This window comes from Tenrec ecaudatus, chromosome 2, assembly GCF_050624435.1.
Source record: "Tenrec ecaudatus isolate mTenEca1 chromosome 2, mTenEca1.hap1, whole genome shotgun sequence".
Classification (NCBI taxonomy): Eukaryota; Metazoa; Chordata; class Mammalia; order Afrosoricida; family Tenrecidae; genus Tenrec; species Tenrec ecaudatus.
This window is the reverse complement of record NC_134531.1, coordinates 207811222-207836446: the sequence shown is the minus strand read 5'-3', so window position 1 is coordinate 207836446 and position 25225 is coordinate 207811222. Positions and strand designations below refer to the sequence as shown.

The window sequence follows — 25225 nt, the reverse complement described above, 5'->3', positions numbered from 1 at the left end:
GTGGTAGTGAGTCAGGTCTCTCCGGGGTTAGACTTGGATGACTGATTCACTATAGACCAGCCTATGTTGAGAGGGTATCCTGCACTTGGAAAGGAACCAACCTTGGCAATTCTTCCGAGGGCAGGTTGGGAGGCCTGGTAATTCATGAAATACAGGGAGGCTTGGGGTGGGGCTGGGGCAGAAGGTCCAACGTTGGCTCCGGGTTTCTGACATAAGCGGCAGGACTGGTAGGACAGCAAATCCTTGGGCAGAAGGACTTCTTCTTTTTGTGAAACATCGAAATTAATTTTGGGGTGCTGTAGCACATGGTGGAAGGTGCAGGGGTGAAGCCCATTGCCCTCCCCCACACCCTGCGTGAGCCTGGTGTGTGTGGCGCTGCTGGAGTTCTCCAGGGAGCTTGGCAGGGCAGGGTCTCTGTGTCAAGAGGCGCTCTCTAGCACCTGCTTGCTCATTTGTTCTGCCATCTGCCTCCCCCTGCCCCCCAGCGGGGGTCGCCAGTACCTCTGTACTTGTGGAGAGGCTGCAGGAGTAGAGAGGAGGACAGAAGAATCCGTATGGGCTTTTTCTGTTTTCGTGAAAACTGCTCATCCCAGTGTTGTACCGCAGCTTGTTTTCATACTTAGTGAGGATGCCTTACTGGGCAGCTAATTAGGTCACTTGCTATTTTTGCACTTTTAAAAAATGTCCCTCTGTGTAATGAGTCTTTATGTAATAAGCCATCTCCCCTTTTCGTAGACACCGGGTTTCAGCAGGGTTTGCCTCTGAGTGTTTATCTCAGCTGCAGTAGCATACGCCCATAAGGTACAACATGGCATCGTGGGTGTTCATTTATGTAGAACCAAGTTCCAAAAGTGGGCTCAGCAGGCTGCGCATATTCCAGATCAGTGAACACCCACGATCCACACTTGTCCTGCTCCCATCCACATGTGATGCGTCCATTTCCCCCGAGTGCCCCCCAGGACTGCCCACTGGCCCCCTCCTGTTCAGTTTGAGCCTGGGCATGCACCATCCCTGTGGTGGAGCAAGGTGTACACCATCAAGGCCAGGGCCATGCTGCCTGTTCCCAGCACTTCCCTTGCCCTCCAGGGAAAACTCCTGGTTTTAGGTGAATGGCTAACCAGTTTTAGGCTAACCGTCACTCACTTGCTTTCTCTTTAGTGCACCCTGAAGATGTACGTGTCCGTTGCTTGGTTGTGTGGTTCTGGAATTTACATAATTGGTATCATGTTCTGTGTAAATGTATGCATTCTTAAGTCTCAGAGCTAGAGGGTCATCAGTGAGAAGATTGGGACGCTTCAGGGCCCTCGTGCAGGGCAGACACAGACTGCCAGATAAAATAGAGGAAGCACACCCCGGGGGAGACAAAATAGATGACTGCGGCCTACTAAAAATAAAACATGTGCATCAAATGACTTCATCAAGAGAGTGAAAAGAGAGCCCATGGGCTGGGGAAAAAATATCTAGCTACGATGCAATGGACTAATTGTAAAATCTATAGAATTCTGCAACACCTTTTTAAGGAAAAAAATACATGTATGCATTCTTCTAAAATTCCCCCTTTTTTCTCTGTAAATACTGTTTTTCAAGATTTATCCAGTTTGTTTCTGACATCTCTCCATTTCCCCTGTTGGATCATGTAGTGCTGAATATACTGATTATGCACTGAATATACCACAATTTATGTGTTTACTTTCATTACTATTGATGGTCATGTGGTTCACTTTCTGCCGTTTCCTCTTACAGGTAATACTTAACTGGTATGGGCTTTTTTTGTACAGGCGTAGAAGAATTTCCTGAGGGCATATGTCTAGGGGTAGAATTATGGACCTACAGGTATATGTCTGAGGATAAATCAGAGTATTGCTACACAGTCATAGAAACCAATATTAAACAAAATTACCAAAATGTGAAGCTGTTGTTTCTTGACATATCCTTTATCTAGGTCTACTGGTATGTACTTTCAAGGAGCCCTGGTGACAGAGTGAGTTATGTGTTGGACTGCTAACCACAAGGTCAGCTAACCACAAGGTCAGCAGTTATGTGTTGGACTGCTAACCACCATCTGCTCCAAGGGAGGAAGATGAAGCTTTCTACTCCCATTAGGACTTACAGTCTACAGAACCCACCTGAGCAGTTCAAACTTGTCCTATAGGGGCGCTGTGAGTCAGAATTGACTGGATATGCTTCGGAAATAGTGTTTCCATCACTAGCCATTCCTCAAAGAATTCTGCAGTCTTTTAATTGGACCACGGGAGTTCAGTCTTTTAATTAAACCACCAAAAGACCCCCATTGCCTTCCTTTTCAATGTTCTTGGGTTGGGGGGAAAAAAGAAATCAAGGGGCAAGATGTTCTTAAAACTGTTTTATAATAAGGCCCTGTGATCATCTTTGTCCTTCAGAAAATCTGTCAAGATTAACTCAACTCATTGTCATCAAGACTCAGAGCGATCCTATCCAGATTAGTCCTCTGGCATTACAAAAAGCAGTCTCTACAACCTCCTAAGCTGACCTCTCTGCCTTGATTCAACTGGCCCAGCACATCCCCTAGGAAGCCACTGCTTGGACTCTGCTCTCTGGATCCTATTTGTAAACCCCAAACTAGCCCCTGCTTACAACTTGGTCCATAAAATTGTCTTCATTAGCTTTGATGTTGCTTTTAAAAGCCTGATGGAAAGAGCAGTTGTTGGAGCTTGTTGGTCTTGGAGCCATAGTCTTGGCACCCACGGGACTGAGCTTGCTAAGGCAAGATGTAATTTCAAATGGAAAATGCACAGGCAGGTAAGATCCCGGCTTCAGTAGCCATCACAGCCATGGTAATTCTACAGTCTTCTCCCACCAGGTTCTGGGCTTCATTTATCACACTTGATGGTCTCCCCTCTCTGGGCTCATTCTTGAGGTCTGCCTGACCTCTCTGATGACGCTCACGCTATCAAAAGCTGTTGTTTTATGTGGGGCAGCATTCTCATAAATGTTGCAACGCTTCATTGATTTGGGAAGCTGCCCATTTGAGTTTTGTTGAAATTTTGATATAGCTCTGCCCTCAAAATAATTCCCTGTACCCCCTACAGCACAAGAAAGTACCCATTTCTTAAGGCGTCCTAGTGATATCATGCAAGTGTGTCTGCAGCATCCACTGATTGCAAGACATGCTCCATATGTTTTGTTGGGAACAAGCCACACCTGTGCTAGCTGGAACCCTAGTGTCGTTCTTTTACCCCTTCGCCTTGTATGTGCACCTTGGCTGAATGATTCAGCCCCTCCATTGTTGTCCAGTGCGACCGTATCCACCCAGTCTCCAACAGAGGTGGTGCCGGAAGATTCCAAGAATACCACTTCCTTATCAACTCTTGGTGTTTGTTGTACAACTTTCAGGTGGGGGTTCGTGGTGGGGGTGTTTTTTCTGTAGTCTAGAGGATGTGAAATCGTTTCTCATCGGCATTTCACCAATTACAAATGTGGCTGCTTATATTTCCACCTGTATCCAGGGCCACTGTGTTTCTTTCACTGTGAAATGGCTATTTATATCTTTTATCCATTTTCTTCCTTTGGGGTTATTTTTTTGTTGTTCATGGATATTTTATGTGTTCAGTATAATTCTTCGTCAATTATAATGATTGTAAATGACTTTTCCTAGTTTGTGGCTTCAAAAAATCATTATCAGTGCTCTTTAAATTTGTGCTACTCTGATGGGTGAAGACAATTGATTCTCAGTTTAATTTCATTCATTTGCCAATGCTTCAAGCAAGTATTCCTCAAGTTTCTGAGCTGTGCCAGGCACTCTGCTGGACAACAAAGATAGAGCACTGAGTAAGCCCCAGTCCCACGGAGCGTCCATGTTCAAGTAGGGAACAGACAAGAAGCAGCCAGGCTGGCAGGCGGTCATAAAAGGGACAAAGAAAATGAAGAGGGCACATAGGAAAGGGAGTCCTGATGCAGAGGTGTGGCGGGCTGCTTTTGTGTACTTGTTGGTGATGGCAGCCTTGTCAAGAAGGTGATGCTGGAGCAGCCTAGGGAATTTTGTAGACATCCGGGGAAGAAGCTTCCAGGTGGAAAGAAGGGCATAGGCCAAGGCTATCTGGACACCTGTCCTTGTCCAGGGAGCCACAGTGCTCCGACTCGGGCTTCAGGAAGAAGGGTGTATGAAGATAAGGTAGAAGGATGAGCACGGCCTCAGGGACCTCAGGTATCCCATGAAGAGAAGGCCTTTAAAGCGAACATGTACAAGGTAGTGACACTGAGTACATTCTGCACGTTGTACAACAAGTATTACCTCCTCTCCTAAGTGTTTTCTGCCCCATTAACTCCCTGGCCCCTAAGCTTCCTGTGCTGACCCTATTCAGTTGGTGTCAGTGTGGTCCCACTTGGGTAGTTCTTTAAAAGAGCACGTGGTTCAAGGCAGACACCCTGTTGCTTTTAATTTTGCTCATGAAAACAGACCAATCTGTGGATTATCAAGGGCTCACGAGGGAGCAGGGAGCGGGGAGGGAGAGGAAAAAAAAAAAAGGACCTGATTCGGAGGGCTTAAGTGGAGAGCAAATGCTTTGAGAGTGATTAGGGCAAAGAATGTACGGATGTGCTTTATACAATTGATGTATATATATGTATGGATTGTGATAAGAGCTGTATGAGCCCCTAATAAAATGTTTAAAAAAGAAATTCGAGACTGAGGAGAGTAGAGAACACGGTGACCACCAGGCAGTGAGCGGAGCCGTAGCTCAGTGCGTAGACCGCTCGCCTGGAGCCACACCATCTGCAGGCACATCCCTGCCTTGCCTCCCACTGGCTGTGCCTCCCAGCTCCAGGAATGCAGATCCTAACAGTACCAACCTCATAGAGTTGGGAGCATTTACAATAATTATCATAAAGGAAAAGGCCAGGTATATAAGCTAATCACTCTGTGTGTCCTGTGCTTCAGGCTGTAGCCTGCACGCTGCCGCCCCCAAGAATCTGCTTGCTATCCCACCCAGGATTGATTTTACTATCCCTTGAATTATTACTGTGCTTGAATTTGCACCATGCCGGTTTAGCTTATAATCAATATGTCTCGCCAATTAAATTGTCTCTTCCAGTAAATTGAAAAGTCTAGGGAGCTGTAACTCCCTGGGTAATTGCCCACATGTAGACTCAGCCCTAACGCTTCAAAATTCACATTCATCTTTACATCATTATGGAGAGGAATGGGGGCTTTAGGAAAGATTTGCCATGCCAGCTTTGAAGGTTGGGTATCTTGAAAATTGATGTGAAAATGCAAGGACCCAGAATAGCCAAAATAATTGTCTAAAAAAAGAAAGGGCTAGAGACCTAGTCTACCTGAGAACTTCACCCAGAGCCACTGCAGTAGCATAGGATTGACTTGTTGAGTGGGGCAAAATTGAGAGCAAAAGTGGGCCCATATGTAGATGCCTGATTGGTTTTCTTTAAATGCCAGTTCATTGGAAAATTATTATTTTCCAGAAATAGGTACTGAAACGATTGAATATGCCTTTAAAAAACATTTCATTTCACATTTCATGCAAAATTTAATTTGAAGTGATATAAATGTAAAACTTTTAGAAGTCTTCCTAGGAGAAAATTTTAGTGACCTTCAGATAGGCAAAGATCTCAAATAGAGCCCAAATCATAAAAGAAAGGGGGAAAAGATCACTTAGACTTCATCAGATGTTAAAGCTTTTACTCTTTGAAGTGCACTATTAAGAAAATGAAGAGGTAGGCCAATAAATATATGCAAAATATATATATCTGATAAGGACTATCTAGAAATGATAAGAACTCTTTGTATCCAAATAGAAAATCCAATAAAGAAAAGGCAAATTATTCAAATAGATATTCCTCCCCTAGAAGTATTCAGGAGAAGTGAGAATAGATGTCCACAATAATACCCATACATAAGGTTCATAGCTTAATTCATGGTATTGTTAGGTACCCTTGAATCAATTCCAACTCATAGAAATCCTACATAGAGTGGAACAAACCCTGCCCGGTCCTATGGCATTCTCAAAACCCTTGCTGTGTGTGAGACCATTGTTGCAGCCACTGTGTCAGTCCATCTTGTTGAAGGTCTTCCTCTTGTTCACCAACACTACCAAGCCTGAGCCCTTCAGTTACCTGTCCCTCCTGCTCACATGAACAAAGCGTGTGTGAATCTCCCCAGCTTCACTTCCAAGAGCATCTGGCCTCTTCTGAACGAGGTTGGTTTGTGCCCTGGCAGTCCATAGTGTATTCGTTATTCTTCATCAACTCCAGAATTCAAGGGTGCTAGTTCTGCAGTCTTCCTAGTTCATTATCTGACGTCCGCATACATACATGGGAATACCATGGCTTGGGTCAGGGGCACCTTAGTCTTTTTTTTTTCTTGACTGTAAATCTTTTTTTTTTGTGGTTTAAACAGTTGGGTTTTTTTTTAACAATTTATTGGGGCTCATACAATTCTTATCACAGTTCATACATATACATACATCAGTTGTATAAAGCACATCTGTACAGTCTTTGCCCTAATCATTTTTTTCTCTTTTCTTTTTTTACATTTTATTAAGGGCTCATACAACTCTTATCACAATCCATAAATATACATACATCAATTGTATAAAGCACATCCATACATTCCCTGCCCCAATCATTCTCAAAGCATTTGCTCTCCACTTAAGCCCCTTGCATCAGGTCCTCTTTTTTTTTTCCCCTCCCTCCCCTTTCCCCCCTCCCTCATGTGCCCTTGGTAATTTATACATCATTATTTTGTCATATCTTGCCCTAGGTTTAAACAGTTTTATTGCCACTTCATCCACATATCATACAATTCAGTAGTTCAACCATATCAGGAAGGTGTTGTACAATCTTTACCACAATCCATTTTAGAAACTTTTTCCCTCCGTGCTCAATGTTATTCATGTAATTTCTCCTCCATCTTGGAAAAAATATACACAACAAAATATTCACCGGTTCAACCACTTTGGCATGCATAATTCAGTTCCATTGGTTACACTCTTCATGTTATACAACCATGACTGTTAGCCTGCTCCACATTGCTCCTCCACCACATGAACTCAGGGCGCCCTAAGCATAGGGCAAGTTTGGCTTGTTTATTTCTCTTTCTTTTACAGTAGTTTTCTTGACATGATGTTCACATCTCATAACTTCCATAGTTAAACTGCTTCTGAAAGGAGTTGTATATTCTCCATCAGTCAGCTCTGATGCTCCCTCCCCCACCTTAGTATTAAAAGTTTCTTATTTGCTTTTAACACCTTAAAGAAATCCTTTGCATTAGATTTGCAAAGTGTAATAGGTCTGCTTTCTCTTTTTTTTTATTTCTTAGATCTGCTTTCTTGACCACTGCTTCCATAGACATTGATTATAGATCCAAGTAATACGAAATATTTTACAACTTCAGTATTGTCTCTGTTACTCACAGTAGCCCAGAAAGTGAGAAACAGACTAAGTGTCCATTTCTGAGACGTTGCTAGCATCAGAGTGTTACCTGTTCCTTGGGATGTGCTCAGCCATAAAAAGGGAACCCAGACATGCCTCCAGCAAAAGCATTGTGCCTGAGTTAAGGCAAAGCGGTAAGACAGAAACGACCACGTACTCTATGTGACCCCTTTACATACACTTGGAGAATGAGTGCAACTGTGACAGGAATCGGATGAATGGCTTTGGAGAGTGGGGGTCAGGGTGGGACACATTGGCTGAAAAAGGCATGAAGGAATGTTGTGTCTTCCTCATCATGGTGACCTTAAAGAGGGAGCTTTAAAAAGTTCATGAAAAATTCCATTTCCTTGTTCCATAAATGCTTTGGTAGCCCCCTCACGTGGCACTACCCATCAATGAAAAGACTGTCAAATAGAGCGTGTCACATGGGTGAGGTCTGCCGTGTGTGAGGCCGCTTTTTCCCTTGGAAGGGTATCCGCTGCAGGCGCTGGGGCTGCTGGTTTCTGGAGACGAGATAGGTCCCAAGGTTGATGATGTGTGAGTGAGAAGGCATCGTGCGGATCTCACTGCATTGCTGGGCTCCTTCCATCCCGTCCATGCACAGACCCCATCTTACTTACCGTCTACACCATCCATGGAGGAGAGGGCAGTATCACTGCTCTGTTTCCCAGTTGCGTGCAAACCTATTCAGACTCTAAGTGATGGGTGGTAGGAGAGTATATTGCGAGGACCAATCAAATGTGATGGGACTGATTTAGAGATTAAAAAGCAACAAATCTAGGCTCTCATCTCGACTCATCCTCTTGGGAGCTGTGTAGCTTGGGCAGTTTCTTTCTTTCAGCTCTCATCCAGGCACAGCCTATAGAGACATTGATGCATGTCCTGCTCCCAGGGACTCAGGAGTGCTTATGGGCACCTCACATTTTAATCTACAAAGTGAAGGGATCAAGCCCATCTGCCTGCCTCCCAGGCCTGCTGAGATGAAAGAGAAGCTATGCGGGTCACTTTCCAAACTGAGCGGGGCTGTGCCATTGAAGGTGGTTGGCATTTGTATTCTCTTATGGGCTCTACAGCGATGTAGTCATATGTACCTCAGAATGCTCAGGGAAGTAACCCTAGACCCCTGTGTAGGCTGTCTGGCCGATCCAGTTACCCATGTAGCCCAGCAGCAGGAGCCGGCTCCTTGAAGACAAGGCTGTCACCGAGTTAGAATATGTTCACTCCAAACACAGAGAAGAAAACCAGACCACTGGCTTTGGGTAGAACTGGCTCCCGAAGTGAGAGGTCTCCCCAGGAACTGGTTCGCAGTGGCCAGGCAGGCCCAGAAACTCCCGGGAGGCAGATGGGAAGATGAGACTGTCCTTGTGGAATGTTTTAGGAGTCTTTCCTTCAGTGTGCAGTGATACTGTGATAATTCCTAGAGTAGACTGCCTTCATATCAGGCACGTTAAACCTTACCATCTTCCTCTCTTCCAGACAGAAACCATCTCCATCAGTCAAGAAACCCTCAGAAGCCTTTTGCTATGGACATAGAAGATGAAGAGAACATGAGTAAGATCTGGGCCTATCACCTCGCTCCAAATGTAGCTAACTTTCTCTTAAAACCAACGTGGGTTTTTTGTTTGTTTTTAATGTGTTTAATGAGACCACTTTGGGAAAGGGAGTTTTTCTAATGATGTGGGCTGGTTTTAATGTCCGATGCACTTGCTACATCAGGCATCAGTATCTGGTGTGGCCACTGCTACCAGTGCGCATGCAGATGTTGTGTCCTTGTCTCAGGGCATCATCACACACCTGGAAGTACAGCCTACGCATGGAGGGGCCTGTCACATGCCGAGTCAGGTCACTGCCTGTGTCTCCAGGAACAACCTTCAAGTTCGAGCTAAATACCTGGTCATTTGGTTCATTTGGTTCCACTGTGCAGCCATCTTGCCTTTCCAACAGAGTCGATGATCCTGCATTTTGCAGAAAGGGCTCACACTAGTCTGTTAAATCTTCACTTGACCAAATCCTCAAGCCAATTTAAGGGTGATGTGACCCCAAACTTAGCTTCAACTCCTTGCTCTTCTTTAGAATTTCTTCTTTGGGGCCATAGGAGGGTGGAGGGCTTTGGGATAACCCCCACCTTTTCCCCTCACTCTACATTGCTCCCCTTGAGGAGGACAGTGAACAGAGTTTTCTCCAATCCCCTATGGCAGTGCTATTAAGCAAAGGCTTACGTGCGCCCACCGAATCTGGACGTGTGGAGCCGGGGAAGCACAGTGCAGACATTCTCCTCTCACTGCAATGTGGACGTTTACCTTCTCTCTGGTGTGTCTTGAGGAAAGCATGCAGCCCCGAGGACTCCTACGCACAGAGTGGTGGGCTCTTGGGGCTAGGACTTGATTCACAGCATTGCTCTGTGGCTGCACACAAGGAGTCTGGGGGTGCAGCGGTGGGGCAGTCGGCTGCTGACTGAAAGGTTAGCAGTTGGGGAGCCCCCATCCCCACCCCAAACTCTACGGGAGAAAGGCCTGGTGACTGCTCTCCTGGAAACGACAGCCAAGAAAAGCCCTCCAGGGAAGTTCTAATCCATCACACGGGGACACTCTGATCCCCAGTCCACTCGAGGACTCCTAGCCACAGCAACTCCCACAGCTGGCCATTGACACTTTGGAGCTGTTCTCCCCTCCCACACGTGATCCGTGGCCGAGTTGTCATTTTTTGGCTGTGGAGGAGATCACGTGGGCCTTCTCCTTGGTGATAGAACCTGTGCACAGCACCCCCTCCCTGCGTGGCTGGAGTCAGTCACAGAGGAAAGTGTTCTCAGGTGCTATCCAGGACCGAGTGGGCAGCCCCGCCGCAGCTCTGCCAGCCTCCCGGCTCTTTGCCCCAGTCCCACACCACTTCTCCAGGTTTGCTTCCATTCCTAAGAGCAAGGTTAGGGCTCCTCCTCTGCACTGGATGGCCACTGAAGGTCAGGTGTGCAGGGTCCCTGCAGAGGTCCTGGCCGGAGGGGAGGGGGGACTGCCTCTTGGTCTGGAAGTTGCATAGCAGCAAGCACCTGGCCCCACAGGAACCTCACTGCCCTGTTGAGTATCTAACCCAGCTATGTGGTCATCAGGGGACTCTCCCTTGCCCAAACCAATCCTCTCGTCATCTGTTACAGCAAGCAGTCCTTCCGGATGATTTTTTGCTTGGAAGATAGGCTGCTAGTTGTGGTGTAGAAATGTTGAAATGCCAGTCCCTCATTTTCCATCATTTTGAAAGCAATGAGGAATTGTATCAAGATTAGTACTTAGTATCATGCTGTGTACAGAGAAGGAATCTGGTGGGGGGGTGTCATGGTAATGGGGTGCCTTTATCCTATTTTAATTTTAATTTTCCTTTATGTAGTAGCATTTTAGTCAGGTAGGCAATGAGCAGTGCTTCCATTGCTTCTGAAGTCAGAACTTAGAATAGGTGTGAACTATGCTAATCTATTTGTCCTTATAACCTCAAGATTATTGGTTATTCCAACATTTAGTCGTTTTATTTCTTAAGGGAAGCACTCAGTAATCTCAGCAGTTTTACATATTTGATTAAGTGCCCATCTAAGCATATTTACTGTGATTTGATTTCTATGTTGATAAAGAATTCTGTTTAGCTATGAAATTAAGGTGTAAGCAGTAATGTAGCGCATGATGTTCTTGCTCAATTTATTAACCTCTGCCTCCCTTGGCTCTGTTTTTCTTTCGCTTCCTATTCCCCTTGAGCACCGAAAGGAGTAACCTATCGAGCTTTTGCTGGAGGATGTTATAAATGAAAATTTAGTGACCATTCCGTCGGCTTTGTCAACTGGGACAAGTGGTGTGTGTGCGCCAGGCATGTTCTGGGACAGTGAGGAGAGTAGCGGGAGCTAGAGTCCCCAGGCCTCCCACAGGGCAGTCTCAGTGTCCCCATAGGTGGTGTAAACAGGACCCAGAGGGACCAAGGAACCAGAGCCCCCGAAAACTAAAGACCCGAGCAGCCAGTGACTCGACCATCAGTCCCATGAAACCTTTTCATGGGTTGAACTTGGGGACATGTTCTACAGATTTTCACATTATGTAGTGAAATTGCCCCCACCCCTAAACACCTTGGGAGGGGGCATTTACAAGTCAGTGTACAATGTTAAAAAGCCATTTTCCCACTTGAAAGATAGGGTGTGGTTTTTTGTGTGCCTCTGCTTTGTGCCTCCTCTGGCCTATGAAAATGGACCCTGGTGAAAAAGAGTTTTTCTTTCTCTGAAAAGAGCTTGCTAAACTTAACAAAGATGGAGTGAATGCTTTTTGATCCTCCTTTCAAAATCAAGGTCATCCTTATTGTGTTAAGAAAGGCTAGTGACTTGATGATAATAAGTTTAGCTCTTTCCCTGTAAAAGGTCACTGGAGGCCCCTTGTGGTGCTGTGAGCTAAGCGTTGGACTGCGAATCACAAGGTCAGAGTTAGTAAGATGAGACTGGCTGCTTCTATAAAGATTTAGTCTCAGCAACCCTTTGGAGGGCCCCATTGGGTAAGAATCAGCTTGATGGCAGTGTAGTCAAACTACTTTAAAATTCATCAGATTGTTTAAAAAGAGAGAGACAGACAAAATCGTCAGCTTTCATCAGGAAGTTAAAGCTAACCTGTAGTTTCAGTTTTATAGCTTGTTCTTAGAATTCCTCCCCATCATGCATCAAAGATGCAGAAATAAATTCTCATACTGGATGATAATTTTTAAGGTGAATGCTAGACATAAATCTATAAACTCCAAAATCGTGTTTAAAAATCAGAATATTTTACATAAGCCATTTTCTAAGATTAATTCATGAACGCACATATGTTCAACTTGCATATGTTGATTAAGTATTTTAAACTTGAGAGACAAATTAACTAGTGGGTGCACATTTCTAATAATATTTCCTCTTGATGTGTTGCAATTTAAATGAAATTGAGAAAAAGGAAAAAGAGGCAAGTGTCAACATGAAATATCTACTTGTCTGTGCTCTTATTAAGTGATCATTTCTCCAGACTTATTAATGTAGTTCCCTCTCAATGAATTTAACACCCCTCATCTTGGTAAGCTTAGGTAAAGCATCTCTAGGTGCTTTAGAATATCATCATTAGAAAAATAATATATTTTTTAACTCACCTTTTGATGTAAAAGCAGTTGGTGATACTAAATAGAGACTATGTTGGCCGCCCGCTCTTCAGCAAAATGTCCGAGGACTAATTTCAGTGTAGGAGTTTGTCCGGCTAGGAGTAACATGTATGAGCACACATCACTTAACCAGTTACAAAGATAGATAAAGGAATCTATAAATTTTGCATTTACAAGATCCTGCAACGAAGGCGTTGTAAGTTACTCTTTCTGGGCACCGCAGGTTCCAGCAGCGCAGATGTTAAGGAAAACCGCAATCTGGACAACGTGGCCCCCAAAGATGGCAGTGCCCTGGGGACTGGGGAGGGCGCCCAGCTCTCCAACGGGGGCAGCGGTGGCAGCACCAGCAGGAAGCGGCCTCTGGAGGAGGGCAGCAATGGCCACTCCAAATTCCGCCTGAAGAAGCGGAGGAGGACACCGGGGCCTGTCTTGCCCAAGAACGCCCTGATGCAGCTGAACGAGATCAAGCCAGGCCTGCAGTACACCCTGCTCTCCCAGACGGGCCCGGTGCACGCGCCTCTGTTCATCATGTCCGTGGAGGTCAACGGGCAGGTGTTCGAGGGCTCTGGCCCTACAAAGAAGAAGGCGAAACTCCATGCCGCGGAAAAGGCCCTGCGGTCCTTTGTCCAGTTCCCAAATGCCTCCGAGGCCCACATGGCCATGGGGAGGACCCTTTCAGTCAACACGGACTTCACGTCTGACCAGGCTGACTTCCCCGACATGCTCTTCAACGGCTTTGAGACCCCAGATAGGCTGGACCCACCCTTCTATATGGGCTCCAATGGGGACGACTCCTTCAGCTCCAGTGGGGACCTCAGCCTGTCGGCGTCCCCCATCCCCGCCAGCCTCATCCAGCCGCCCCTGCCTGTGCTACCGCCTTTCCCGCCCCCCAGTGGGAAGAACCCGGTGATGATCCTGAACGAGCTGCGACCCGGACTGAAGTATGACTTCCTCTCAGAGAGCGGGGAGAGCCACGCCAAGAACTTTGTCATGTCGGTGGTGGTGGACGGCCAGTTCTTTGAAGGGTCAGGGAGAAACAAGAAGCTGGCCAAGGCACGGGCCGCCCAGTCGGCCCTGGCAGCCATTTTTAATTTGCGCTTGGACCAAACACCGTCTCGCCAGCCCATCCCCAGTGAGGGGCTTCAGTTGCATTTGCCGCAGGTGAGGACCGAGTGCTCCCAAAGTACAGGGTGGGCTAAGCACCTTGGGGGATATTTACAAGTCCATCTTCATGTTGCTCGCAGTCTCCAGGAGCAGTGTTGAGAAGTCTGGCTAGGGGGAGCTGCGCTTGGTAAAGAGGTGGAGTGGTGAGTGCAGGCCTGAGCTCTTGGGCCAAGTGGGCCAGGGATGCTGCCACCAGTGTCCATACATAGCTACATGGGCATCTGCTTATAAGGTGCCCACCCCCACGCGGCCCGTCCTTTGTAAAGACCCTCCCCTCAGACAGCTTGACCTCCAGCTCTGGGGCATTTTCCTTTAGAGGCTCATCCGGGAGCCTCGTGCTCAGTCCATGGGCTGCTGCCAGGCCCAGCACAGGCCAACTATCCAACCTCAGCCCCTGGGTTCCCAGCCAGCAGCTGGCTGTATTCCTGAGGCCAGCACGTGGGAACACAGAGGTAGCAGACATCGAACCACGGGCATTGTGAGCCGGCTGTGGGGTAGCCGCATAGACAGCCCTTCCTGCCGTGGCCTGGATCTCCAGTGCTCTGAATTTCCTGTTTGGGGATCCTGTGGGCAGCCGCTTAGGCCTGGCCTTGGATGATGGAACCAGAGGGGCTCCAGCTCGGCCCAGACTGGCCTGCACAAGGAAGGACGAATCAGAGAGAAATACGTAGCATTTACTGATCACTCGGTCGAACTTTGCGTTTCTTCATTTTGGGAAACCCAAACTTCTTAAGGTCAATTTTAAACCAATTGTTCGTTTGTTTTTTAAGGAGGACTTCTAACCCCCTTCACTACTCCCCTTTGGCAAAGTATTCCATTTGAAGATGAAGCGCATCCGTATGTAAAAATACATACAAATGTGTTACTGGGATCAGAATGAGTGGAAGCCAGACAACTGACAGAGACGAGGACCTCTCTCTCCCTGGCACAGTAGGACAACATTGTAGTCTGGCTTTGGGGGTCCAAGTACAATGACCTCCAGGCAGCTGCCCTGAGAGGACCCATAGTTCTCAAGTTCAAAAGAGGGAAATGTATTGTGTTTTACCCAAGACAACCTTAGTATGAAATAACGCATTCAAAGTATTTTACCGATTTTCTTATGATCCAAATATTTGCTTCCATGTTGATTCCATTTAACATTATTCAGAAGGATGATTGGCCCACTTATAATTTTATGAAACCGCTCTGAAAATCCCAAGTGACTCTTTTGAAGTTTACTATTTGCTTAAACATGTCATCTGAGTTCAAAGTAGTCCCCGACATGACTCATCTTCCTGTCAGTCGAATGGTGTGCGCAGTATTAGAATGGCTTCTGTGCTGTGAGCATCCCTCCCCCACGCCCTCACCAGGCTGGCAGCATTTCAGAGGGGAGGCAGGTGAGTGGGACTCTAAGCCCTCCCTCCCCCCCTACTCCGGCTGGCTCAATGATGTGGTCATCAGGGTCCCTGCTTTGTACGTCCCACTGGTGCTACCTCGGGAAGACAGGGCGGGTCAGACCCATAGGATGACCGCCCCCTATCCACCCCACCCCCTGCCTCGGTATTGGGCTGAGAGTGTGGCATGTCCCTACCCTACTGCCTTTTCTGAGGCTCCTCACCATCCCTGCCCACTGGTATATCTTCTGAGCAGGGGGGCAGGGGAGAGGAGGAGCAGATGGCAGAGAAGGTTTGCAGAATTCCTTGATTGTCGTGAGTCTGTGCTCTCGTGGGAAGAAAGAGGAGGCGTTCTGCCCCCATAAAGAGGGAGAGTCTCAGAAACCCACAGGGGCAGTTCTACCCTGCCCTATGGGGTCACTATGAATTGTAATCAACTGGATGGCAGTGAGTTTTTTACTTTGGTGGTCCTTCATTTAGAAACTTTAAAGGGAACATTCTAGAGCCATCCCTGAAGGAGTTAAGCAAGCCCCAGTCTTAAGAGGTTGGTCTCCCTGCTGTTCTTTGAAACCTTGGGGTGTTTCTAAAATCAGACAGCACCAGCTGTGCAGGAGTTTTGTGCAAATGGCTTGCTCGCGTATCCCTCAAGCCGCTGGGGATGGTTCTCCGTACTTTTGCGCGGGATTGCTAAAGATGGCTGCAGGCGGATGGGGCAGACCGGGGAAGCTTGGTGTTTCTGTGACTCTAGTCCAGCGGTTCTCAACCCATGGGTAGTGACCCCTTTGGGGGTCAAATGACCCTTTCACAGGGATTGCCCGATTCATAACAGTAGCAAAAGTACAGTTATGAAGTAGCAACGAAAATAACTTTATGGTTGGGGGTCACCACAACCTGAGGAACTGTATTAAAGGTCACGCATTAGGAAGGTTGAGAACCACTGATCTAGTACTGCCCAAATTCAGTGGGCAGTTGCTTCAGGGGACTGTGGCTCTGCCTGAGTGAGCTCCCCACAGGCCGAGGCTTGCCTCTTTCAGGCAAGTGCAGACCTGTCTCTGCCTCACCTGCCGGCATCTAACAAATCCATGCCCGCAGGAGGCCCGAGCTGGACTCTGGTCATCTCTGGATTCCAGCCAGACCCCTGTGCTCCCACGACAAACTTGAGGAAACCCCCTCTGCTGTGTCTCTAACCACCCGCAGTTGTTTCTGCTCTCCATAAATTCAGAGGAATGGTCTTTTTCCTCGAGTGCCCACTCTCTTTCTCTGCGCACAACTCTGCCTTTCTGCCATTGCAGCTCCTCCACTGTGCTCCTGTGTGCACCAGTGCCCTTGCCCACGGTGCAAGGCCAGGACAAGACCCCTGCCTCACCCCTGCCTGCCTGCCTACCTGGTCTGGAACATGCCCCGAGGCCTATTGGCATTTGCTGCTGGCACAGTGCTGGGAAGAAAGCCACCCACTACACCCCCACTTAGGACGAGGAGTTCACTAAGAACCAAGAGGGGCATCAGGCTTACCTAGTGTCCCTGGGATGGTCCAGGCGGTGTGAAAGGGGACTGGGTATGCGCTTGGCTCATTACACTTACCCTCTCCTTAAGTGTGTTGCCAAAGACACTCGGGCTCATCGCATCTAAGATCCATGAGACAACCCCCCCAAGGGATCATCAGCCATAAAATCACAACCATGGCCAAGTGTTTGTACAGTCACTGTTCCGGTCATGTCCACGTTGATACATTGCAAACCCAAGGATTTCACATCTTCCCTCCTTAGCTGTAGCCTGTAGTCCCTTAGAAAAGTACCACTCTGAGTAATGAGTATTCCTACAAATGTGGTTTCTGCATGGATTGAGCTGGGCACAATAAGACACTGACGTAACTAGGAAGCCCACCTGAGCTCACTCACAAGTGCCTAGGCAAGCAGGGCGCTGTGGAAGCCATCAGGCAGCCCCTTCTCTCTGGCCGTGAGTGTGCCTCTCACACCCTGGAGTCTGCCTGGCCGTGGCTACTTCCAGGAGCTGAGCTGGATGGAATGTGGCATGAGACAGGACTGAAGGGAGCTGGCCCACGTCCCCCAGGAGTGTGTCTAGGGCCTGGGGACAGTGGGCGGCCTTCAGTGGGAGTCACTGGCAGTGGGTGAACCGAGGGTGGGTGGAAGCAGACCACCCAGCGCAAGCAGCCCTGAGCAAATCATGCTTCCCCTTCCGGGCCTCGGTTTCCTTTTCTAGGCAGGAGTTTGTGGAGGTCAAGGGGTCACCAGGTATGCAACTCTCCACCATGGCCTTTGGAGACCGTGTGGAAGGGTTCACAGGTAAAGCTTATGGGCTCCTTCAGGAAGTACACACACGCTCCCGCACACTCATGCCTATACCCTGCATACTTACGTGCACATTGCTCCTGCCCACGTATGTTCTTACTTCCCTCACTGACACCACGCATATACACATCTACTTAGCACATCCATTCGTACATGTACCCTCTCGCACACCCGTGCACACATTCACACACACCCCTCTCATGCACACATGTTTGCCACATTCACATGTGTGCAGTTCAGAGCAGAAATGACCTGGAGGTGTCCCCTGTGCGGGGCGTGCAGGCTGGCCCTGGTGAAAACACTAGCTCTGCTCCCAGGTGCACACCAGTGCCCCTAACCCTGCCTCTGTGATCCCCAGGTGTTAGCAGATGCTGTTTCACGCCTGATTCTGGACAAGTTTGGTGATCTGACTGAGAATTTCTCATCCCCTCATGCACGTAGAAAAGTTCTTGCTGGAATTGTCATGACCACAGGTAAAAAGATTAATCTTGTATTTAACCCACAAAGTGTCCTAAAAAAAATTTTTTTTTGGACACGTGAAATGCTGCTAGCCTTTCAGTATCAACTGCCAGTATTGGTAACCGCTCTTTTCTTCTTTTGAGGGTCTGCTCTCTGCAAACAAAGGAACTATGCTTGCAGACGCTTGCCCCGAGTGCATACAGCTTTCTGGCCCAAGCTCAGTTCCCTTAGAGATAAAGTGCAGTTAGTTGTCACTAGTCGGTCGGTCCCCAGGTGTAATTACCTGAGTGGTCGCCATCTGCGGAGACCCGTATTCTGATTTACTGGTTAATGTCAGTGTGTGTTTGGGGGGGGGGGGAGGCAGCTCCAGCAGAGTAAGACTTGGGGCAGGCTGGGTTGGGGGTGGGCAGGGTGGAGCACGGTTCAGTGAGGGCAGAAGAAACCTTAGTGGATTTGTCTACAAGTTCCCAGTAGAGAAGAGACCCTCCGAGAACCCTTGTCCCATATCCCAGGCAGGAGAGGGGCTTATTAGTAGCATCTTTCTGTGGCTAACTCCTGGGCTCATTCTGGGCCAGGACTCCGGTGGGGTGTGTCAGCACTCAGGCCTTCTGCTGCTGACCTCTGGCCCAACCCACCCAGTCACTGATTAGGTGGCTTTTTATAGACTCTGGAAGGAGGGAGCTGGAGATGGTGTCCGTCTGTCTCTCTACAACTCCAAGTCAAGGAGAAAGCCTTAGAAGAGGCTCTGTTAATACTTTACTACTGAGGTAATTACCCTCAACAGCCCATGGAAAGACAATGGTACTGTAATCTAGCAAAGCCCTGGTGCTGTAGTGGTTAAGATTCCAACTCTGAGGTTGGCTGTTCTAAGTCATCCAGTGTCACAGCAGGAGAAAGACCGAAGTATGTGCTCCTGTGACGCTGAGAGCCACAAACCCCCTCCCCTCTCCCATGGGTCTCTCTATGAGTTGGAATTGGTTCCATAGGCCCCCCACCCCATGGGGAGCATACACGCCATGTTCATCACGGTGGAGCCCTGGTGGTGTCCTGGCGGCACGTTGGGCTGTGATTCTCCTGATCAGCAGTTCAAAACCACCAGCAGCTCTGCGGGAGAAGGACTGGGCCTTCTGCCGTGGTAAGCAGTTCCGGTCTCAGAAACCACAGGGGTCGCTCTGAGTCAGCCCTGACTCGGTGCCAGTGAGCGTGTTAGTCACAAACACTTCCTTCACGAGCTGTATCTCATTTGGCCTGAGTAAGATGTGTTGGGGGTGTGGGGGGTGGGTGGAAGGATGAAGTCTAGTGAACCTTAACTTGGATTTCACTGTTTAACTTCCCAATTTGATACCGTTATTTTCCATCCTGCGCTGTTTTACTCCCATCTATTACACCATTAGAGGGGCCCTGCGGCGTAGTGGTTGTGCGTTGGGCTGCTAACCGCCAGGTCTTCAGTTTAAAACCACCAGCCACTCCTTGGGAGAAAGACGAGACTGTCTGCTCCTGTAAGAGTTATGGTCTCGGAAACTCACGGGGCCAGGCCCACCCTGTCCTGTAGGGTCGCAGTGAGTCTGCGTCGCCATGAGGGCAGGGAGTTTGATTTGGGGCACTAAGTAGAGAGTGAGGGGACATCGCAGAACAAGCCCACAGGACGAGCCACGCGCTCACCTCGCGTCTGTTTGCAGCTCGAACGTAGGGAGTCTCACTGAAGAAGAGATGCCAGCAGCTTGAACTGCGGGTTGACCCTCGAGGCCACAGAGGCCACAGTTCCGACGTCTGGAGCACAGGTGTCTGTTGAGCACTGCTGTGGACCGCAGGGAGTCATTTTGCTTTGCTTTTCCAGGCACCGACGTTAAGGACGCCAAGGTGATCAGTGTTTCCACGGGAACCAAATGTATCAACGGCGAGTACATGAGTGACCGTGGCCTGGCGTTAAATGACTGCCATGCAGAGATTATCTCTCGGAGGTCCCTGCTGAGATTTCTCTATACACAGCTTGAGCTTTACTTAAAGTAAGTGGAGGAAGTCAAGTGCGTAAAGGAGGCCATTTTCAGAGAATATTCTCCTCTTGCCATCGTTTTTTTTTTAAATGCCACAAAACCCCTCTCTGCTCCTGGAACCATTGCAAGAATCTCAAAAAGTCACCTTAGCAGTGTCCCATGACACTCAAGCTGTGGAGCAGAGCTGATAGAACACACGATGCAGTTGGTGAGAGAGCACGACGTGGTGCTACAGGTCAAGGCCTGTGTAAAATGAGGCCCTAGGACCTCCTGAACTGCCGCGTGAGATGGTCCTTTTTATCGTAGCCCCTCCAAGGGAGAAGCGTGAGGTACTCTACCCCCAGAGAGAGTTACAGGCTGGGAAATCCACAGGGGCGTCAGAGTCGCCTTGATGGCAGTGAGCAAGTGCCTGTGCTCAGGCCTGTGTTTAAACGGCCTTGTCGGTTTGATCGTTACCATTTCTTAAATTCTGTCTTTCTGTTGTGAAGCCATAAACAAGACCGAGGAAGAACAGTTGCCTGCGTGTAAATGGCGTGTCTTTTGTTCAACGGACACCTGTGTTCCCCTAGACAGATAATATATTCAGGATGAGCTTGCTTATATCTGGTTGAAATTACTGTAACCTAAGAAGCCCTGGGAGCATTGTGCCTTAGGAGTTGAACTGCCAGCTGCCGGGGCAGTAGTGTGAAACCACGGCCACTCAGAGGGAGAAAGACAAGGCCAAGGCTGTCTGCTCCCATCAAGATTGACCCCCTGAAAAATCCACGGGGCCACTTCCACTTGTCCTGTAGGGTTATTATGAGTTGGAATCGACTCGATGGCCGTGCATTTGGCTTAATGTTTAGCTAACCTTGGGCAAGCATTTTAAGGGGTGGAGGAGTAAATGTGGGCTGTGTACACCTCTAAAGACGATCTTTGCCACTCGTTTCGTTTCAGTAGCAAAGAGGAGCAAAAAAGATCCATCTTTCAGAAATCAGAGCGCGGAGGGTTTAAGCTAAAGGAGAACGTCCAGTTTCACCTGTACATCAGCACCTCTCCCTGTGGAGACGCCAGGATTTTCTCACCACATGAGCCAATACTGGAAGGTAGGAGGCGAGGGAGACTGGGTCCTCCAGCCATCAGCAAGAGCTTTCCAAAAGAATCCATGGCTATGTAGGGGCAGTAAAGGAGCAAACGTCCACCAGTGTCCAGTGTTTAACATTTCAGCCACAGGTGTGGATCTGATAGGGATCTATACACAAGCACCATTTCTTTCCAATTAATAATTAGACAAGTGTAATGACTGAAAACATTGATTCTACTGAATCAAATCGTGAGAATAAAGCAGGGGTAGTAGGTCAAAGTTTGATGGGTATTCAGAGTTGGATGCGATGTTTATTTCTGTGCCAGCACTGTGATGTGAGCCTTCATCTTTCTGAGAACCGTAATTGGATCAGTGTGGAATAGACGTACTTGCCTGACATTTCAGCGCATGGGAGAGACTAGTGAAATCAAGGCAGCTCCCTGTTAGCAGGCTTTGTTCTCTCTTTTCATATAAGGCTAGTGCTTTTTTTTATTGTTACTTGCATCCACAGGTTTCTCTCCACTTTAAGATTTATCCCAAATAGACAGTTGATTGCATTATTTTTAGAATTTGTTCATTATAGAAACCACACATACTCACGGTGGAAAGCTGCCACATACTTTTAAAGTATAAGAAGGAAAATTAAAGTGACCCACATTCATATGGCCCAGAGATAACCACGACATACGCTTTATCATGATTTCAGTAGACTTATGTTTTCATCCACCCTGGTGGCATAGTGGTTACCCATTGGGCTGTGATCCAAAAGATCAGCAGTTCAAAACCACCAGCCACGCCGCAGGAGAACGAGCAGGCTTTCTACTTCCGTAATGAGTTACAGTCTTGGAGACCCACCAGGGCAGTTCTACCCTATTCTATAGGCTCGCTTTAAGTAGCATCAACTTGATGGCAGTGAGTTTGTTTTAATGTGGAGACTAAACGTTTACAGAGGGTTACCTAAGAATCCATCACCCAGAATTAGCCAATGTTAACATTTTGTTTCAGCCCATTTTCAATGATAGAAACAAACCATTTCAGCTAGAAGTAGGTGTCCCTTTCTTCCTGACCCCTGAGGAGATCACCTTTGTGAATTCGTTGTTTTACCTCCTTTTTGTCCATTCTTATATGCCTATATTATATACAGTGGAGGTCAATAGCACTGTCACTTAGATGTTAGGCTGCTAACCACAAGATCAGTGGTTCCGCCCACTGCCTTTCTCCCTGGGAGAAAGATGAGGCAAGCTGTTCTCATAAGATTTTCTGTCTCAGAAACTTTGTGTAGATCTCTGTTCACAATCACAAGTCATAGTGGGTTTATATAAGGAACCTTGGTGGAGCAATGGTTAAGCGCATGACTAGGAATTGAGAGGTTGGCGGCTTGAGCCCCCAGCCAGCTGCTCCAGAGAAGATGTGGCAGTCTGCTTCCCTAAAGATCACGGCCTTAGAGACCCTGGAGGGAAAGGCTGCTCTGTGTGTCAGAGTCTGCTCACCGTAGATTTATGTGTGTAGATATGTGTGTTTCCAAAGGTTTTCTGCTAAAATTCCTCTCTCTTTCCATACTGTTTTTCCTTGAACTTTTTTTTTGACGCCCCGTCTTATATAGCATATCCATAGTATATCTGCACAAACAATTTTAAATTGTATATTCAGGTATGTTTTAAATAAATTAAACAGGTGGTTCACTAACCTTCTTTTTACCACTTAGAACCGGCAGACAGACATCCAAATCGTAAAGCAAGGGGCCAGCTACGGACCAAAATAGAGTCTGGTGAGGGCACAATACCGGTGCGGTCTAATGCAAGCATCCAAACGTGGGACGGCGTGCTGCAGGGAGAGAGACTGCTCACCATGTCGTGCAGCGACAAGATTGCTCGGTGAGCGTCCCCAAGGGCACTGTAGAGTCTTACAAAGATGGTTCTTTTTCTGGGCTCTCTATGCTCTAGAGCAGTGGCTCTCAACCCTCCCCATGCCGCGACCCTTCAATACAGTGCCTCGTGTGTGGTGACCCCAACCATAATGTTGTTTTCATTACTACTTCATCACTGTCTTTTTCCTCCTGTTATGAATCGGGTGACCCCTGTGAAAGGGTCGTTCTACCCCCAAAGGGGTCTCGACTCACAGGTTGAGAACTGCTGGTCGATAGTAAGCTATAATTGCCCCCATCCCACAGCTTTTCACATGTTTTCTACCTTTTTATGAAACTTTATTCTCCCACCTATGCTTTAGAATCAATTTGTCAAATGTTCCTAATGACTTGTGGGGATTTTATTTGGAACTTCCCTGAAATTATGGATTGAGGTGGGAAATAACTCCTCTCCGGCAATGTGACCTTGCCACTCTCCCATCAAGGGGTGATGTCGGGTTTTCCTCCCCCAGGCAGCTCAGGCTTCCTGCCTGGGTCTTTTGGAGAGGGAGGTCTTGGTGGGTGAGATGTTCTGTGGAGAAGGAATTGAGAAACAGAAGCTCTAGGCATGAGGAAGGAACCCATGGAAAGTGGAAGAGAGGAGAGAAAAAGCCATTTCAGGAATGAAAGAAGAGAAATCACTACAGGTAGTTAGAGGGATAAAAGGGAAATTATAAATGTGTTTGTGCCCCAAAATGTAACAACTTAGATTAAGTTAACAACTGTCTTTAAACACACAAGCTCCTAGTTTCTGTGATTGAAGAAATGAAGGACTTGAACATCTTCTAGATCTTCTAAAGACATTGATTTTGTAATGGAAAGACTCTCAGAAAGAAGACCTTATGCTGAGATGACTTCACTAGCGAATTCTTCCAAACACTTAAGAAGAAGCAGTACCTAATTTACACAAAAACCTTCCAGACAATCGGAGAAGAAAAGAACACTTACCAAGCTCATTCTGTGAGTCAGAAACCCCCCATAGCAAAGGAAGACAAACACTTAGAGAGTAAAACTATAGCCCTCTGTCTCTCCTAGACATAGATGCAGGTGTTCTAACAAAAGCTAGCAAAACAGGTCGAATATCATGACCAAATGGGAATTATCCCAGGAATGCAAGGTTGGTTCAACATCAAAAAAGTCAATGTAATTCCTCACATTTACTAACCGAAAGAAACAGAAAGTATTTGGTAAGATTCACCTGTTTCTAAGGAAAACTCTGAACACAGTAGGAATACAAGAGAACCACCATCTCATAAAGGGCATCTGCGAGAAACCCACATGTCATCATGTTGAACGGTGGCAGAGCAAAGGCCTCCCGCCCCGCCCCTACCCCCAACATCAGGAGAAAGCAAGGATGTGTGCTTGCACCACTTCCATTGAGTGCTGTGCTGGAGATTCCAGCCAGTGCAGTGAGGCTCAAGAAAACCAAAGACATCCAAATTGGAAAGGAGAAAGCAGGACAGCCCTTGTTTGCATGTATATTACCTGCACAAAATCAGGTAGATTATATTAAAAAAGCTATTAGAAGTAATGAGTGAATGTATGGTCCAGCACCAAAAACCAACTGCATGTATATATTTGGAGCAGTTAAAATTAAAACGTATAAAGCACTGAAAAACAAACCATTGCTGAGAGAAATGAAAGAAGACCAAAATAGAGAGTCATACCATTCTCATTCAACAAGAAAATCAATAGCATCAAGGTGCCATTTTCCCGTAAATTGATCTATAGATTCAACACAGTCCCCAATCAAATTCTAGCAGACTTTTTTTTGGTGAGAAATTAACAAGCTGTTCTAAAATTCATATGGGAATGCAGAGTACCTAGAATCGCTGAAATAGCTTCCAAAAAGAAGACCATAGTTGAAATACTAACTCTACCAGATTTTAAGACCTTATGAAGCCACAACAATCAACTCAGAGACTAAGAGTAACTTTAGCATAAAGTTAGACAAATAGATCAAAATTACCAAGTAGAGAGACCAGGTAGACCCCAAAAATACGTGCAACTGAGTTTTAGCCAATGTGCAAAGGCAGTTTAGTAGAGAAAGAATACCTGTTTCAACACAGTGTGAGGACTTTAGATGCTCTGCACCATATGTAAAAATTAACTCCAAATGAGTCATAACCTTGTGGTAGTTACAGAATCTCATGTCAACTTGAGGTTATTAAGTGTGAAGGGATGGGGTAGAGGCTGGCCTGTCTATCAGGTCACAGCCTGATGATGCTTCCTGTGGGCACGGCCTTCTCATGAGGATCCTAGGAACTCCTGTCTTCCTTCCTGGAGCCGGGACACACTCTCTCTGCTACACATTCCTGTTGACCAGCCACATGGAGCCACACTGATGGCAACCAGAGCTCTAGAGATGCTTCCACCACCACTGGGTCCACAGGACTTTC

The 25225-nt window shown here is 47.2% G+C and overlaps 1 protein-coding gene across 4 annotated transcripts in view; it reads left to right on the top strand.

Moving 5' to 3' along the window:
- Window positions 1–25225, top strand: part of ADARB1 (adenosine deaminase RNA specific B1) — a 176901-nt gene that overhangs the window by 129965 nt on the left and 21711 nt on the right. For 2 of the 4 annotated variants that reach the window (XM_075542201.1, XM_075542198.1), the window contains exons 3-8: window positions 8899–8973; window positions 12785–13722; window positions 17766–17880; window positions 19704–19872; window positions 20797–20945; window positions 22629–22797. In XM_075542201.1, the coding sequence (XP_075398316.1) occupies window positions 8946–8973; window positions 12785–13722; window positions 17766–17880; window positions 19704–19872; window positions 20797–20945; window positions 22629–22797 (1568 nt within the window). In that variant the 5' untranslated portion in view covers window positions 8899–8945. The remainder of the gene's footprint in view (window positions 1–8898; window positions 8974–12784; window positions 13723–17765; window positions 17881–19703; window positions 19873–20796; window positions 20946–22628; window positions 22798–25225) is intronic. The other 2 variants (XM_075542200.1, XM_075542199.1) reach the window with 2 other exon arrangements.